Source organism: Diaphorina citri, unplaced genomic scaffold (genome assembly GCF_000475195.1).
Source record: "Diaphorina citri unplaced genomic scaffold, Diaci psyllid genome assembly version 1.1 scaffold201, whole genome shotgun sequence".
NCBI lineage: Eukaryota > Metazoa > Arthropoda > Insecta > Hemiptera > Psyllidae > Diaphorina > Diaphorina citri.
Genome location: NW_007377638.1, coordinates 227,290 through 241,627, shown reverse-complemented (window position 1 = coordinate 241,627; position 14,338 = coordinate 227,290). Strand labels below are relative to the sequence as shown.

The 14,338-nt window shown below is 36.6% G+C and overlaps 3 protein-coding genes across 6 annotated transcripts in view; 1 reads left to right on the top strand and 2 right to left on the bottom strand.

The window, feature by feature from the left end:
- Positions 1-14,338, bottom strand: part of LOC103505896 — a 46,701-nt gene that overhangs the window by 4,906 nt on the left and 27,457 nt on the right. Inside the window, exons 27-31 of the mRNA XM_026821104.1 lie at positions 5,757-5,954; positions 3,302-3,493; positions 2,789-2,864; positions 1,296-1,526; positions 205-302 (exon numbers count right to left, since the gene is read on the bottom strand). Coding sequence (XP_026676905.1) covers positions 205-302; positions 1,296-1,526; positions 2,789-2,864; positions 3,302-3,493; positions 5,757-5,954 — 795 coding nt within the window. The remainder of the gene's footprint in view (positions 1-204; positions 303-1,295; positions 1,527-2,788; positions 2,865-3,301; positions 3,494-5,756; positions 5,955-14,338) is intronic.
- Positions 6,649-13,751, bottom strand: LOC103505873. 4 transcript variants are annotated; one of them, XM_008470243.3, is made up of 3 exons: positions 13,601-13,750; positions 13,183-13,268; positions 6,649-7,320 (listed from the first exon to the last, which is right to left on the bottom strand). In XM_008470243.3, exons 2-3 carry the CDS (start codon positions 13,231-13,233, stop codon positions 6,874-6,876), a joined length of 498 nt encoding a protein of 165 aa, XP_008468465.1. In that variant the 5' UTR covers positions 13,234-13,268; positions 13,601-13,750; the 3' UTR covers positions 6,649-6,873. The 4 variants fall into 4 exon arrangements, with proteins under 4 accessions (XP_008468465.1, XP_008468463.1, XP_008468467.1 ...); XM_008470245.3 differs by lacking the exon at positions 6,649-7,320 and adding an exon at positions 12,440-13,035; XM_008470241.3 differs by lacking the exons at positions 13,183-13,268; positions 13,601-13,750 and adding an exon at positions 7,752-7,908 and having other exon boundaries at positions 6,705-7,406.
- LOC103505874 lies at positions 8,114-10,087 on the top strand. The gene is made up of 2 exons (XM_008470246.3): positions 8,114-9,578; positions 9,814-10,087. The coding sequence occupies exons 1-2, from the start codon at positions 8,252-8,254 to the stop codon at positions 10,080-10,082; spliced, it is 1,596 nt and encodes a 531-aa protein (XP_008468468.1). The 5' UTR covers positions 8,114-8,251; the 3' UTR covers positions 10,083-10,087.

Below are 14,338 nucleotides of genomic sequence, written 5' to 3'. Positions count from 1 at the left end.
AGGATGTATTATTATTATTTTTCCAGAAAGAAAAAATATTTTCTGTCTAATAAGAATCAAATACATAATAAAATTGTGCATAATGATTTTTAAACATCTAGAGCTCTGTAGCAAAGCATTCCATCTCCCCTCTTGAACATATTCATTCAAATGTTAAATACCTACTGAAACAAGGATAAAATTTTACAAACTCCACAATCACAGCGGACATGAATCCAGCGATTCTCGTAGCGGTTCTCAACCATGACGACCAGACCTGCCCAGCCTGTGGTCAAATAGTAGGCGGTCATACGTTCACGACCCTGCAAATGAGGACAGCAGGGGTGGAAACTTAATAAACATTTATTTTTGTTTATTTTTTTAGTAATTTGAATTCAGACCTGCCCAGCCTGTGGTCAAATAGTAGGCGGTCATACGTTCACGACCCTGCAAATGAGGACAGCAGGGGTGGAAACTTAATAAATATTTATTTTTGTTTATTTTTTTAGTAATTTGAATGGTTTTTCAAATGTCCACCTCAAAAGTGTGTAGCGGGCTAAAAACATTTTGTCAGACTTTTTATTATGGTCTTTATTTTCACGTTCATACAATAACGGCACACACCCATTTATCCGGGAACAAACAATGTTCCTAAGGATGGGTGGGTTGGAAATTTTAAAAGGCCATGTAATTGACATTTTTCTTGGAGGCAGCCGTCATGGGGGCCATGTTGTCTTGGACTTTATCGCAACCTCTTGATATACCTTGTTTATCCTGCTGGGATAGGAGTGAAAAGTCCGTTTACCCCCCCCATCTAACCAAGGTCCTCACTCACCTCAAAAGTGTGTAGCGGGCTAAAAACATTTTGTCAGACTTTTTATTATGGTCTTTATTTTCACGTTCATACAATAACGGCACACTGGCACACACCCATTTATCCGGGAACAAACAATGTTCCGAAGGATGGGTGGGTTGGAAATTTTAAAAGGCCATGTAATTGACATTTTTCTTGGAGTCAGCCGTCATGGGGGCCTTGTTGTCTTGGACTTTATCGCAACCTCTTGATATACCTTGTTTATCCTGCTCGGATAGGAGTGAAAAGTCCTTTTACCCCCCCAGTCTAACCAAGGTCTCACTTCCCTCGCTGTCTGACTGAGAAATAACGACCTTACATTTATTGTAACCATTTTGGTCAGACTTTCATTATTATTATTATTACCATTATGTTTGGTAGCTATTTCAAGAGAAATATGAAATTTAATCACTGAAACCTTTTCCTCATATCATTTTATTGTGACCATTTTTGTCAGACTTACCTCATGTCTCTGGCCTTTAGCCAGGGTCAAACTAATGATCGTATCAGCCAGAATGTACTCCGAGGGTTCTATTTGTTCGACCAGAACCGGTTTCGAGCTGTGAATAGCGAGCAGGTACTCCGGATACTGAGCCGTGTCACTTATACCTGTGTGCCAATGATTGAACGCCAGACACACGACTAGATAGATGTCACGCTCTAGCATCTTGTGACAACCCACGAACCCGCGCACCTTTGAACAGGGACACAGAATGGGTCATTAAATTTCAATTGAGAAATCAAAGGGACAGAACTAATGAAAAATAAAACCTTCAAGATCATTTTTTTCTGACTGCAACTTCTTCTTTTTCTTCACTTTTCCCGTGTACGGACGGGGTCGGCGTTTTTCGTCAGCCTCTCAATCAGCCCTAACTAGGGTGATTGCTTTGGGCTGACATTTGGTTTTGGCTATAAATTTTGGGAGTGGATGTCCTTCGCACTCAACCTTTGCTATTTCTTTAGCTAGGGAAATTCAGGCTGGTATACTCTCTGTTTAAAGTCTCCAAGCAAGACTAAGCTGGTCTACACCCTGTTTATTTGTTTAACGTCCCCCAGCCAGACAACTGCTTGACTCAAGAACATATATATCTCATGATTAAAGAACCTATTAAAGGCTTCTCACTCAGAGAATCGAACCCACGACTGACAGTCAAAACGAAAAAGAATTAACTAAAAACAAACAAATACTTAAAGAGAGGAGCAACATGTAAATGCAAATAAATATAAAAAAAGAGATCCATACAAGTATAGGTACACCATTATAGAGATTTCATTGCAATATATTTTGCATGTGTGCAAAATCTTATTTCCACAAGACGCAGAAAGAACTGTATTACTGTAATTTTATTTAATTATTATCAGAATGTTTAAAGGTATTAATTTTATGCACATACATAAACATAGGTAATTAGGGTACATACTATTAAAATAAAAAATGTGATTACGAGTAATTCAGTTTTCCGTTCGACACGTTCAATGAAATCCCTTAAAGCCATCTTGCTACAAGTTTATAACTTACTACTAAAGTAATTTACAAATTACATTTTTTTTTAATATTACACTTACACTTCATATGAGGGTTGTCTAAAAACATTGAAAAATAGAAAAGATAGACGTTAATTTTTGGTTTTTATTCTACAAGAAAAAAGAAATCTAGCGCGTTCTTCAAAATGAAAGATGAAAAGTTGAGAAAATGATTTGGATGTCCATGTCGGAAATTTACCAACTGACATAAATCGTATTTCAATAGTGACAAAAGCACGCCAGTTTGCTATTCGAAAAATTGGAATTTCTAAAGCTGTGTAAAAAAATTAAACAGGCACCTGACTTTGAAAACATTTTCGAATTTTTGCACGGTACTAATTGCTAAAACTTGATCCATAAAAATAATGATACTAGCGGAAAATTTTCAAAATGTGCGAGTTCTTATAGGCAGTAGTTCCCACTGTCCTCTACACTAGTGGACGATAGTTTGTTACGAAGTATGACAACACACAGGTCTAGGGGACTACGCTTGGATTTCTCCCAGTTCCTGAAAGAAGAAAGAAAGAAATAAAATTAAATAGTTACCTATAAACCGTAGTATTGTTTATTATACATTAGGACCAATAAAGTGTATTAGGACTAATAAAACAAACAAAAGCTGAATTTATTCTGTACCAAATATATAAGACCTTGTTTAGACTGCGGGAGTGAAGGGACTTTTCAGTCTCATTCTGGCATTCTATTCTAAAGAGACATCAAGAAACCCCGTTTTAACAGGTTCGATTTTCAACAGGGGAGGAGTTTATCAAAAATTTCCGATTTTTAATGCTGTTCAAGCCTTGTCCCCTAAAAACGCTTTTAATCTCGATTTACGCAATCTTTTAAAAATCAACCAATCAGATTGCTCAGTCCGAGAGTTTAACTTAGACCGAGTTTAAACTCATTGTGTGGCCCCGGGTTTAGCCTAGTCAAATTTGCACAAACCTTTGTCCTTCTTGGAAGAGCGTGAACTCAGCCTCCGTAGGTTCAAGTACAGTGAGCAGAACACACGATAGATGGCGTACTGAACAGAGGGGTGGTAAGGTACCCGAGAGACGAACTTCGTTCCAGCCAGTGAAGTGGCCTTCATTCCAACCAGCACAGTGAACCTTGCAGATGTCGATACAGTCGAAATATCTGGCGAAAACAAATCAGAAATAAGTTGTGAAAAACCTCAGAAATCAGTTCTTTTTATGGTGGGCTAAGAACATCAGTTATTGCCTAGATAATATTGTTATTTTCTCTGAGTGTTTGGATATTATACATAAAAAAAAGCTCTGCTTTACGACAAAGAATTTGAGATAGTATTATTATTTTTTTTTTTCTTTGAAGAGGTATGATAGAGGAAACTGTGACTGCTAAGGTCTTATCGTAACGAAATCGAAGAGAGAAGGAAGACAGGATAGGAGAAAGCCAGCCGTTCCGAGAACGAACATTCCCACAAAGAATTGGAGATAGTAAATTATTGCGTGGGAGGTACAACTAGGCGAGGTTAACGCTGGAGGCGTTCTTTACCACCCAACCCTTTGCTTTCTATTATTATATGGTTGGACGTGGCAAGTGTTTGTTATAAGAACAAAAATATCCAAAAACTCCTCACTCACTTGAGCACATCTTCGAAGGAAATCCAGAAGACCCCGTCGCTGGCCCCGCGCGGCATGAGCGTGGCTCTCAACTCCGGAGTCCACAGGTTCGAGTCGTCCGACCAGTCCCCCTTCCAGGAGAAATGACCCCATGGGTTCCTCAATTGTAACAACCGCGTTCCGTCCATGTCACGAACATCCAGCACTGAATAAGCATGTCTATGAACAGATGGAATTTGATAAAATATGACAGAGGGATAGCATATCTAATGGAGCAGTTGCATTAAGGTGAAATTTATGAATAAAAGGTCGATTCCTTGTGTAAAAAGTTGAGAAAAATCCAAATCTGAGGTCAAAATCCGAAAAAGTAACTTTAATGGTCGAAAATTCAATTTTTATTGTGCCGTGCTAATGAATAAAATTCAAAGAGTTGTGACGTCAGAGTTTAAGAAATGCGCACAAACACATTAATTGCACAGAAACGCATGCGCACAAACACATTAATGTGTAGCCTGCAAGGGAGCCATGCTTGGGACAATTGATGTGACGTTCTCGCGTACGTCAGCGTACCTATGCCGAGACGTCAAAGTTTAAGATCTACCTGTATTTTTTAAATCAATTTATCTCGGGATGTAGAAGTCGTAGAAGAGAAAAGAAAAATTCTCTAGTTAATAATTTTTTCTGCTCTTTGACTTGGAAACCTTACCCAAGTAAGCGCAACTGTTTTACATGTACATATTTGATAAAGTTCCTTTTTTAACGTCCGCCCTCTTTGTCAAAATTTGCACGATTCGCATATCTACTTGCTCTCTCTCTCTCTCTCTCGTATGGAGAAGTAGCTTAGTACTTAATTAAAATTGCATTCTGAATTGTAAATATCTATAATCTACATAATATAACAAGGTAAGAAAAGTCCAGTTGATTTCGACATGAAAGCAGAAGTAAATATAATGTATTAATCAAAATTAATTTTGGGTAAAACGTTCTCTTAAACAAAAATCTTGAATGTGATGTCTTTTGTACTTCAGGGAGGGAGCAGAGAGAACCTTCCAGTCTGAAAGCAGAAGAGAGAATGAGCTCTGACAAAAATTTAGGTCTGAAGAAACCTCCCCTTGACCCCCTACTACCAAAAACCATGTAGGGGGTCAGGGGAAATGTAGGGGGTTGAGGGGAGGATTCTCCTACATTTTGACCATAGGTTTGAAGTTTGGACTTAATTTAATCATTTCCCCTTCATTTTCATAAGTGGAAGGTCCTCATCGATTCTTCTGTGATAAGTCACCAGCCAGTGAAGTGGCCTTCATTCCAACCAGCACAGTGAACCTTGCAGATGTCGATACAGTCGAAATATCTGGCGAAAACAAATCAGAAATAAGTTGTGAAAAACCTCAGAAATCAGTTCTTTTTATGGTGGGCAGGTGGGCTAAGAACATCAGTTATTGCCTCGATAATATTGTTATATTCTCTGAGTGTTTAGATATTATACATAAAAAAAAAGCTCTGCTTTACGACAAAGAGTTTGAGATAGTATTTTTTTTCCTTTTGAAGAGGAATAGAGGAAACTGTGACTGCTAAGGTCTTATCGTAACGAAATCGAAGAGAGAAGGAAGACAGGATAGGAGAAAGCCAGCCGTTCCGAGAACGAACATTCCCACAAAGAATTGGAGATAGTAAATTATTGCGTGGGAGGTACAACTAGGCGAGGTTAACGCTGGAGGCGTTCTTTACCACCCAACCCTTTGCTTTCTATTATTATATGGTTGGACGTGGCAAGTGTTTGTTATAAGAACAAAAATATCCAAAAACTCCTCACTCACTTGAGCACATCTTCGAAGGAAATCCAGAAGACCCCGTCGCTGGCCCCGCGCGGCATGAGCGTGGCTCTCAACTCCGGAGTCCACAGGTTCGAGTCGTCCGACCAGTCCCCCTTCCAGGAGAAATGACCCCATGGGTTCCTCAATTGTAACAACCGCGTTCCGTCCATGTCACGAACATCCAGCACTGAATAAGCATGTCTATGAACAGATGGAATTTGATAAAATATGACAGAGGGATAGCATATCTAATGGAGCAGTTGCATTAAGGTGAAATTTATGAATAAAAGGTCGATTCCTTGTGTAAAAAGTTGAGAAAAATCCAAATCTGAGGTCAAAATCCGAAAAAGTAACTTTAATGGTCGAAAATTCAATTTTTATTGTGCCGTGCTAATGAATAAAATTCAAAGAGTTGTGACGTCAGAGTTTAAGAAATGCGCACAAACACATTAATTGCACAGAAACGCATGCGCACAAACACATTAATGTGTAGCCTGCAAGGGAGCCATGCTTGGGACAATTGATGTGACGTTCTCGCGTACGTCAGCGTACCTATGCCGAGACGTCAAAGTTTAAGATCTACCTGTATTTTTTAAATCAATTTATCTCGGGATGTAGAAGTCATAGAAGAAAAAAGAAAAATTCTCTAGTTAATAATTTTTTCTGCTCTTTGACTTGGAAACCTTACCCAAGTAAGCGCAACTGTTTTACATGTACATATTTGATAAAGTTCCTTTTTTAACGTCCGCCCTCTTTGTCAAAATTTGCACGATTCGCATATCTACTTGCTCTCTCTCTCTCTCTCTCGTATGGAGAAGTAGCTTAGTACTTAATTAAAATTGCATTCTGAATTGTAAATATCTATAATCTACATAATATAACAAGGTAAGAAAAGTCCAGTTGATTTCGACATGAAAGCAGAAGTAAATATAATGTATTAATCAAAATTAATTTTGGGTAAAACGTTCTCTTAAACAAAAATCTTGAATGTGATGTCTTTTGTACTTCATCAAAATATTTCGAAATATTTCCCATCTGCATTATTTTGTACTCGGATGTATCTTTGACCAACATCCTGTACCACTCATTAGTCATTAATTGATACTTGTACGAGTTATTCTCAATCATAGCCTCGGACTATTTCTCGTGCATGTCCTACTTGTTTTTTCTTTGTCGTGGGTTGATTCTTGTAATTTTTCTCTTGCATCCGTATCAATTCTTCGCTATCAGGTATACTGAGTACATTATCTTCCAGAAAGTCAATACGTTGCTTTTTCAGGGTAGCTCCAGGGATGAATGGATCAGCCATTTTCTGGGGAGTTTCTCGTTCTCGATAGGCATTGATCAGCGGGGTCATGTCGGTACGTTTCAGCCAGGCTCTGATTATTTCAGGATCTTTCCAGTATGTCTGCCCGTATATATGTTCCTTATAATACCAAGTGGACGAAGGATAAGCATCAATGAGATTCTTAAACCAGTGGTTAAACTTGCTAAAGGCTTTTTTCAAGAGAGGTTGCTTTGTAGTGTAATAGGCGCGGTCACCCCAATAGAATGGTTTTCCAGAGACCTGACTGATACAGAAGAGTACCAAACAGGGGTAGAGGATTAAACCTTTCATGATTATTTCCCAGATTGAGCTTTCGGATGAGATCTCTGTAAAGTGAACATAGGAAGGGATGAATAAAATCAAGCATACATGCATAGTATGCAAACATAGTTTTGCCCATGTATTTTGGGACATTATTTGAAATCAGTGAAATGTTATTAAAGAGAATTTGGTCAAGGCACATAACCATATTTATGGGATTAGATTTCTCATCAAATCAACACAACGCTACAAAACCTTTTAATAAAATGTAAGCAATTTTGAATTTATGAATTATGATGAAATGATTTTCCACAGGAAATCCAAGAAAAGCAAAGTAGTGAATGAAAAATGTTCTAATTAAGGTCTAATTAAGGATAGTCGGGGAGAACCAATGGATAGGTTATACTCACTTCACCTTCTATGGACCATGCATGTTTTAGCTTTGTTTTTGGACAATCTATCAACAATATCCAATCATTTTGCGAATAAATGTGAATTCGAGACACTGACAATATCAAAGGAAAAACATCATGTTTGTGAACACACACAAGTGCAACTAAGCATGTCTATGTTCTATTATCAAGTTGAACAATCTGGCCACCCATCCTTGGAGAGCCAAATGGCTTTTGAATATTCCCAATAAAATTTTAACAAGTGAATAAGTGAAAGTTGAAGAACAGAGGAATGATGTGAAAACAGAGTAGTAACAGTATAGAAAATTAAAAGAAAGAAGGAGGAAAGAAAATGATCTTCTCATTTAAAAACAATTTTTTTTCAATGATCAGATTCATAGTTCAATAGATGATGAGATGTCTCAAATTGATATGAAGTTAGTCAGTTGTTAATTTAGTTCCTTGAAGTGCACGTTTACGTAAGTCTCTAATCAAATTAAATAAAATGTTGCGACGGGATGAATTCTTTGCTCAAGCTTTGTCTATTCCAATCATTCGTGCTCATCAGTTGTAAATATTCCGCCAACATTCCTGATTTCACGCCAGCCTATGCCAAACAAATTTTGGAATTTGCCAAAAAATATCGTTACAAGATCGACTATAAACATGGAATCAAACTATTCCGAACAAATGAAACATTAAATGTTTCAAGCGAGTATGAAAATAGTCAGGCAAAGGAATATCACGTCACTGAAGTGAACAGTAGTTATGAAATGGATAATGAAGATTTGAGTACCGCTATGAGTTGGATGGATGACAAGACAACACCACAAAATGTAGAGAAAATGACACTCAACATATCCGACTATCACTTCAATATTGATAAACAATTTGCTCATCAGATTGACTATGACTTTAATGATTCCTTCCCGGTTGCTAGTCAACCTTACAGCGATGACGGTATAGAAGAACCTATCTTCAGAAATTACTTTGTTAAAAGGAATGAGAGCTACTATTTGAAAGATATCACTGAATTATTTTCGTCCTATGAACGACAATTTCTGCCTACACATGCAGAAAACTTCAAGTGGACTTACTGTCCACTCAAAACGACAACTCGGAATTTTTCCAAGGAGCACGCATCCAATCCTTATAAGAGGCTATTCAATGCAATTAACACTAATGTTTTTGAACCTTACATGGAAGTAGGTTCTGATGAGGTCACCAGAATAGATTATCCTACCACGCTAACACAATATCGGGAACCTTTCTTCGTCTATGTTCATAGGTTGAGTGAAACCAATGTCACCTTCTATCACAATAAACGAAAATACTACTTTCGAGATGGCACGATGGTTCGTGATTTAGACGGGCTCAAATATTTCGTACCAAACTTTACCTATCCAATGAGACGAACAAGGCAAACTACAAGTACTATACCAAGCAAACGTTCGAGGGGAACAACTAAAAGGAAAGCTAATGTGCGAAGTAAATTGAAAAGTGCCAATAAACTAGAAGAAAAATCAAATAGTACTTTAGAAATCAGACAAAATAAAAGTATGAGCTTAAATGAGCAGTTCAAAGATAGTATACAAGTCAAAGTTGATGAAGAACTGGGCAATGTAAATAGTACTGATTTTAATAAGAAAAGTAAATACAGCAACGATACTGTTTACAAATTTCTTCTAGATAGACTACAATCATTGGTGACAACTGAACCGTCCACTACAAAACAATCTACCTACATCCAACCTTTGTTTACAGTACCTTCTAATAAATATGCTTACATTCGAATGATGGAACCCGACCCAAATGCTGTAACATTCATCGTCAGAGTTGCAAGAAGTAAGTACTAAGATTTTATCCATTACACACAGAACTAATCTTTCAAAAGAGAAAATCAGTCCATTTGAGGGAGTCCACTCTCCTTAACTTCTACCAAACAAACAAAGCTGAATAAATTTACATTCCACCGTCTTTAGAAAGGAGTCAAGGAACTTTCAAGTCTCATTTTGGCCCTATGAACAGGTTTTTTTTTAAATTGTTTTTCTGTATGTTTATTATTTTTTTTTTTTTTCAGACAACACTATTATTTACATTGCCGACAAACGGAGTTTAGATCCGAACATCCTCGCCAGCTCTGTTATCTACGCCACCAATGTGCGAAGAAACAAAGAATGGGAGCGTAACTTCGAGCATCTCAATATGAACTTATTCGGTCGCCATAGAAACCACAAATTGTTTACATCGACGCGACCGACACGCTACACGACGGTGAAGAAGACAACTACGCGGATCAACTACATCAACTGCTCCGTAGATTCGTCTCTGTATATTGAAATTTATTGAAATTTTATCAAAGTAACTTGGATTGTTTCATAAATAAAGAATTAACATGTCTAAAGGTTGACTAATAATAATGTGGGGGGTAGAGGATATACTACTATTATGGGTAATTATTCTTTGATAATAACCGTCACAATTGTCACATATATGATGTTTGTATTTTATGACAATTTATATTTTAACCATTTACACTGACTATTGCTATATGTATTGTACTAACATGAAAAATGAAAATCATAGATTAATGAATTTCTCTCGTGTGTGAAAAATATACACCTATGCTACTTTTTCTTACAATGACCTTGTTTTGTGTTTAAAGTTTTATGAAGGATCTAAAATAAAATTCTACACAATACAACAAGCACGCCGTTTTCTAAAAGAGGTAGGATACATCTTTAGGTGTGGTTTTAAATAGCTAATAGGTATTAACTTGTATTACCTAGATATTATGAAAATCATAGATTAATGAATTTCTCTCGTGTGTGAAAAATATACACCTATGCTACTTTTTCTTACAATGACCTTGTTTTGTGTTTTAAGTTTTATGAAGGGTCTAAAATAAAATTCTACACAATACAACAAGCACGCTGTTTTCTAAAAGAGGTAGGATACATCTTTAGGTGTGGTTTTAAATAGCTAATAGGTAATTACTTGTATTACCTAGATATCTAAAGAGGTCAACATTTTAATTCGGGTCAAATTCCATAATGGTCTGACCAGTATCCACGATGTGTTAATTTATAATAACGACTCTGACCACGAGTTTTCCTTAAGAAATACTGAACAATTTGTATGCATTACTCTGTAACAGAGTCCAGAGTCCATCACAGTGTACAAAAAGAAAATTTCATACATTGCATGTACTCAATTTGCAGCATCTAAACTAGCAGTTATTTATTTTGGCTTGGATGGCAGAGATTGCCTAAGGCAATAATCCCGTCTTTTGTTAAATTTGTACTTTATGTATTGTATGAATTTTCAACAATAAAGAGTTTATTATTATTATTTATTTTGAATTATGTAGTTGTTTCCATTGGGTGATATTCTTCTTCTTTTCTTTGCCTTTTCCCGTGTACAGACGGGGTGGGCGTTTTTCGTTAGCCTCTCAAGAAATACTGGTAGTCAGAGTCGAAGGACCAATAAGTCTCTAATTCAACCCCCTGATTTTGAAACAATATGTGACAAGGAATTGAAAATGTCATTAGTGACAGAACAAGCCTCGAGTAGTGCTGTCGAGTGTGTGGTGACAATGCCAGTAGTGGTTGTTTACAAATATGTGACATTTCCTGTAATTTTCTTACATAGAAATACTGGTAGTCAGAGTCGAAGGACCAATAAGTCTCTAATTCAACCCCCTGATTTTGAAACAATATGTGACAAGGAATTGAAAACCATGCCTGAATGAAATGTCATTAGTGACAGAACAAGCCTCGAGTAGTGCTGTCGAGTGTGTGGTGACAATGCCAGTAGTGGTTGTTTACTAATATGTGACATTTCCTGTAATTTTCTTACAAAACAATTTGTATGCATTACTCTGTAACAGAGTCCAGAGTCCATCACAGTGTACAAAAAGAAAATTTCATACATTGCATGTACTCAATTGATGGCAGAGATTGCCTAAGGCAATAATCCCGCCTTTTGTTAAATTTGTACTTTATGTATTGTATGAATTTTCAACAATGAAGAGTTTATTATTATTATTTATTTTGAATTAGTTGTTTCCATTGGGTGATATTCTTCTTCTTTTCTTCGCCTTTTCCCGTGTACAGACGGGGTGGGCGTTTTTCGTTAGCCTCTCAATCAGCCCTAACCAGGGTGATTGCCATTGGGTAATATAGGTAGAAATAGAAAAAAATATGTTAAGTAGGGTACCAGGTACCTATGTATACCTCATGAATTAATCCTAATAAATGACTTTTCATCTCCGCCATAATGTTCATTTTATTTCAACATTTTTATTTATTTTACACTTTTCAATTTATCAGAAGTATCTACATTCCATTTTGCACCAAGCATCAATAAAAGTTTCAGGTGGTGTCTGGTGTCTCTCTTCAAAAATCCGTTTCCCATCTCATGTCGTTTTGATTGAAAGTTACATCAGAAAATCACGCTACGAGTTTATTATTATTATTTATTTTGAATTATGTAGTTGTTTCCATTGGGTGATATTCTTCTTCTTTTCTTTGCCTTTTCCCGTGTACAGACGGGGTGGGCGTTTTTCGTTAGCCTCTCAATCAGCCCTAACCAGGGTGATTGCCATTGGGTAATATAGGTAGAAATAGAAAAAAATATGTTAAGTAGGGTACCAGGTACCTATACCTCATGAATTAATCCTAATAAATGACTTTTCATCTCCGCCATAATGTTCATTTTATTTCAACATTTTTATTTATTTTACACTTTTCAATTTATCAGAAGTACCTACATTCCATTTTGCACCAAGCATCAATAAAAGTTTCAGGTGGTGTCTGGTGTCTCTCTTCAAAAATCCGTTTGCCATCTCATGTCGTTTTGATTGAAAGTTACATCAGAAAATCACGCTATAACGCGTTCCCGGAGTTAAGGACTCAGTGCTCCTATGTATTTGATAGTGTTGCTCTTCTCACACTCGTCTAAATCTAGATATAGGATAATCCAAATCTATATCCTCTTGCACACCAGGCTTCACGGTTGTCTTGTACTTTTCGATATCATACTGATTGAAAATCACTTTCTTCGGCGGATTTCTTGATTTCCAATCTTCAACGACACCTTTGTAATACCACGCTTTCTTGATGACAGGATCTTTCCAGTATGTCTGTCCGTAGATATGTTCTCGCCAGGACCACGTTGATGAGGGATAAGCATCAATGAGATTCTTAAACCAGTGGTTAAACTTGCTAAAGGCTTTCTTCAAGAGAGGCTGCTTTGTAGTGTAGTACAAGCGGTCACCCCAAAAGAATGGTTTTCCAGAGACCTGACTGATACAGAAGAGTACCAAACAGGGGTAGAGGATTAAACCTTTCATGATTATGTCCCAGATTGAGCCTTCGGATGAGGTCTCTGTAAAGTGAACATAGGAAGGAATCAATAAAATCAATCATACACACAGACATACAGAGACCTGACTGATACAGAAGAGTACCAAACAGGGGTAGAGGATTAAACCTTTCATGATTATTTCCCAGATTGAGCTTTCGGATGAGGTCTCTGTAAAGTGAACATAGGAAGGAATCAATAAAATCAATCATACACACAGACATATAATACATATTATACATACATAGTTGCCTATGTAGGTATTTATGTGACGACAAGTGGAGCTTTGGTAGTAATCCAAAAGTTACATACTATGTAATCCGGTCATGCTTCACCAAAATTTGAGTTATATGGCCACAATCAGAGTTTAAACTCAACTCTTGGATTACGCAATCTGATTGGCTGAAAATTTTAAAATCGAACAATCATGTTGCTTTAAACCTAGAGGTAAACTTAAACCGAGTTTCAACTCTGTGGCCCCAGCTATTATTAGTACAACTTACCTTGGTATGTCAGAAGCAAAAAGAAACTATTGATATTTCATTTCCAAAGGAAAATTTGATGACATTTTGTTTGGTGTGCTATTTGGACCACCTAGGTCTCCTCACATACATAATTAGAGGACTAACCTCAACTTGCTGCTTGAAAAGTGTATACTCGTTATTCTCTCCACCTTTCCTTTTGTATTTCCCCTCTTATGCTCAAATTGTATGATAATAATATTTTTCATGTTACTGACAATCATTATTATCATTATGACTGAATAACAATTCAAATTCGAATGCCATCAGTTTACTCATTAAGGCTTCGAATGAAATTAAATAACCGAGGAGTAAATTTTTTAACGACTTGCTGCATAGATAAATCCAAGAAGGAACCTATCAAAGTAGGAAGTCTATCTCAAAATAATAGAAAGTAAAAATTGAAACAAGAGTACAGAAACCTTTCATAGATAAAGCTACCTGAAGAAAGAAAATTTTTAATTTCAAACAATTTGACTATTTGTAGTAAAACTTGAGAATTCTAAATAGAAGGTTAGAAGTAATCTAAAACATAGTAGATGATAGAAATGATTCAACCAACATTCCAAACCAATTTCAAAGGGGATTTGAAGTCAATACAACTGAACCTGACTCCAGTTAATCGCATATTGCCATCTATTGGAATAAAGTGACCCCATATGAGACACAATGTCAGGGCTGTGACTTCAAATCAGGGGACAAATAAAAGGTCTTCTAAAC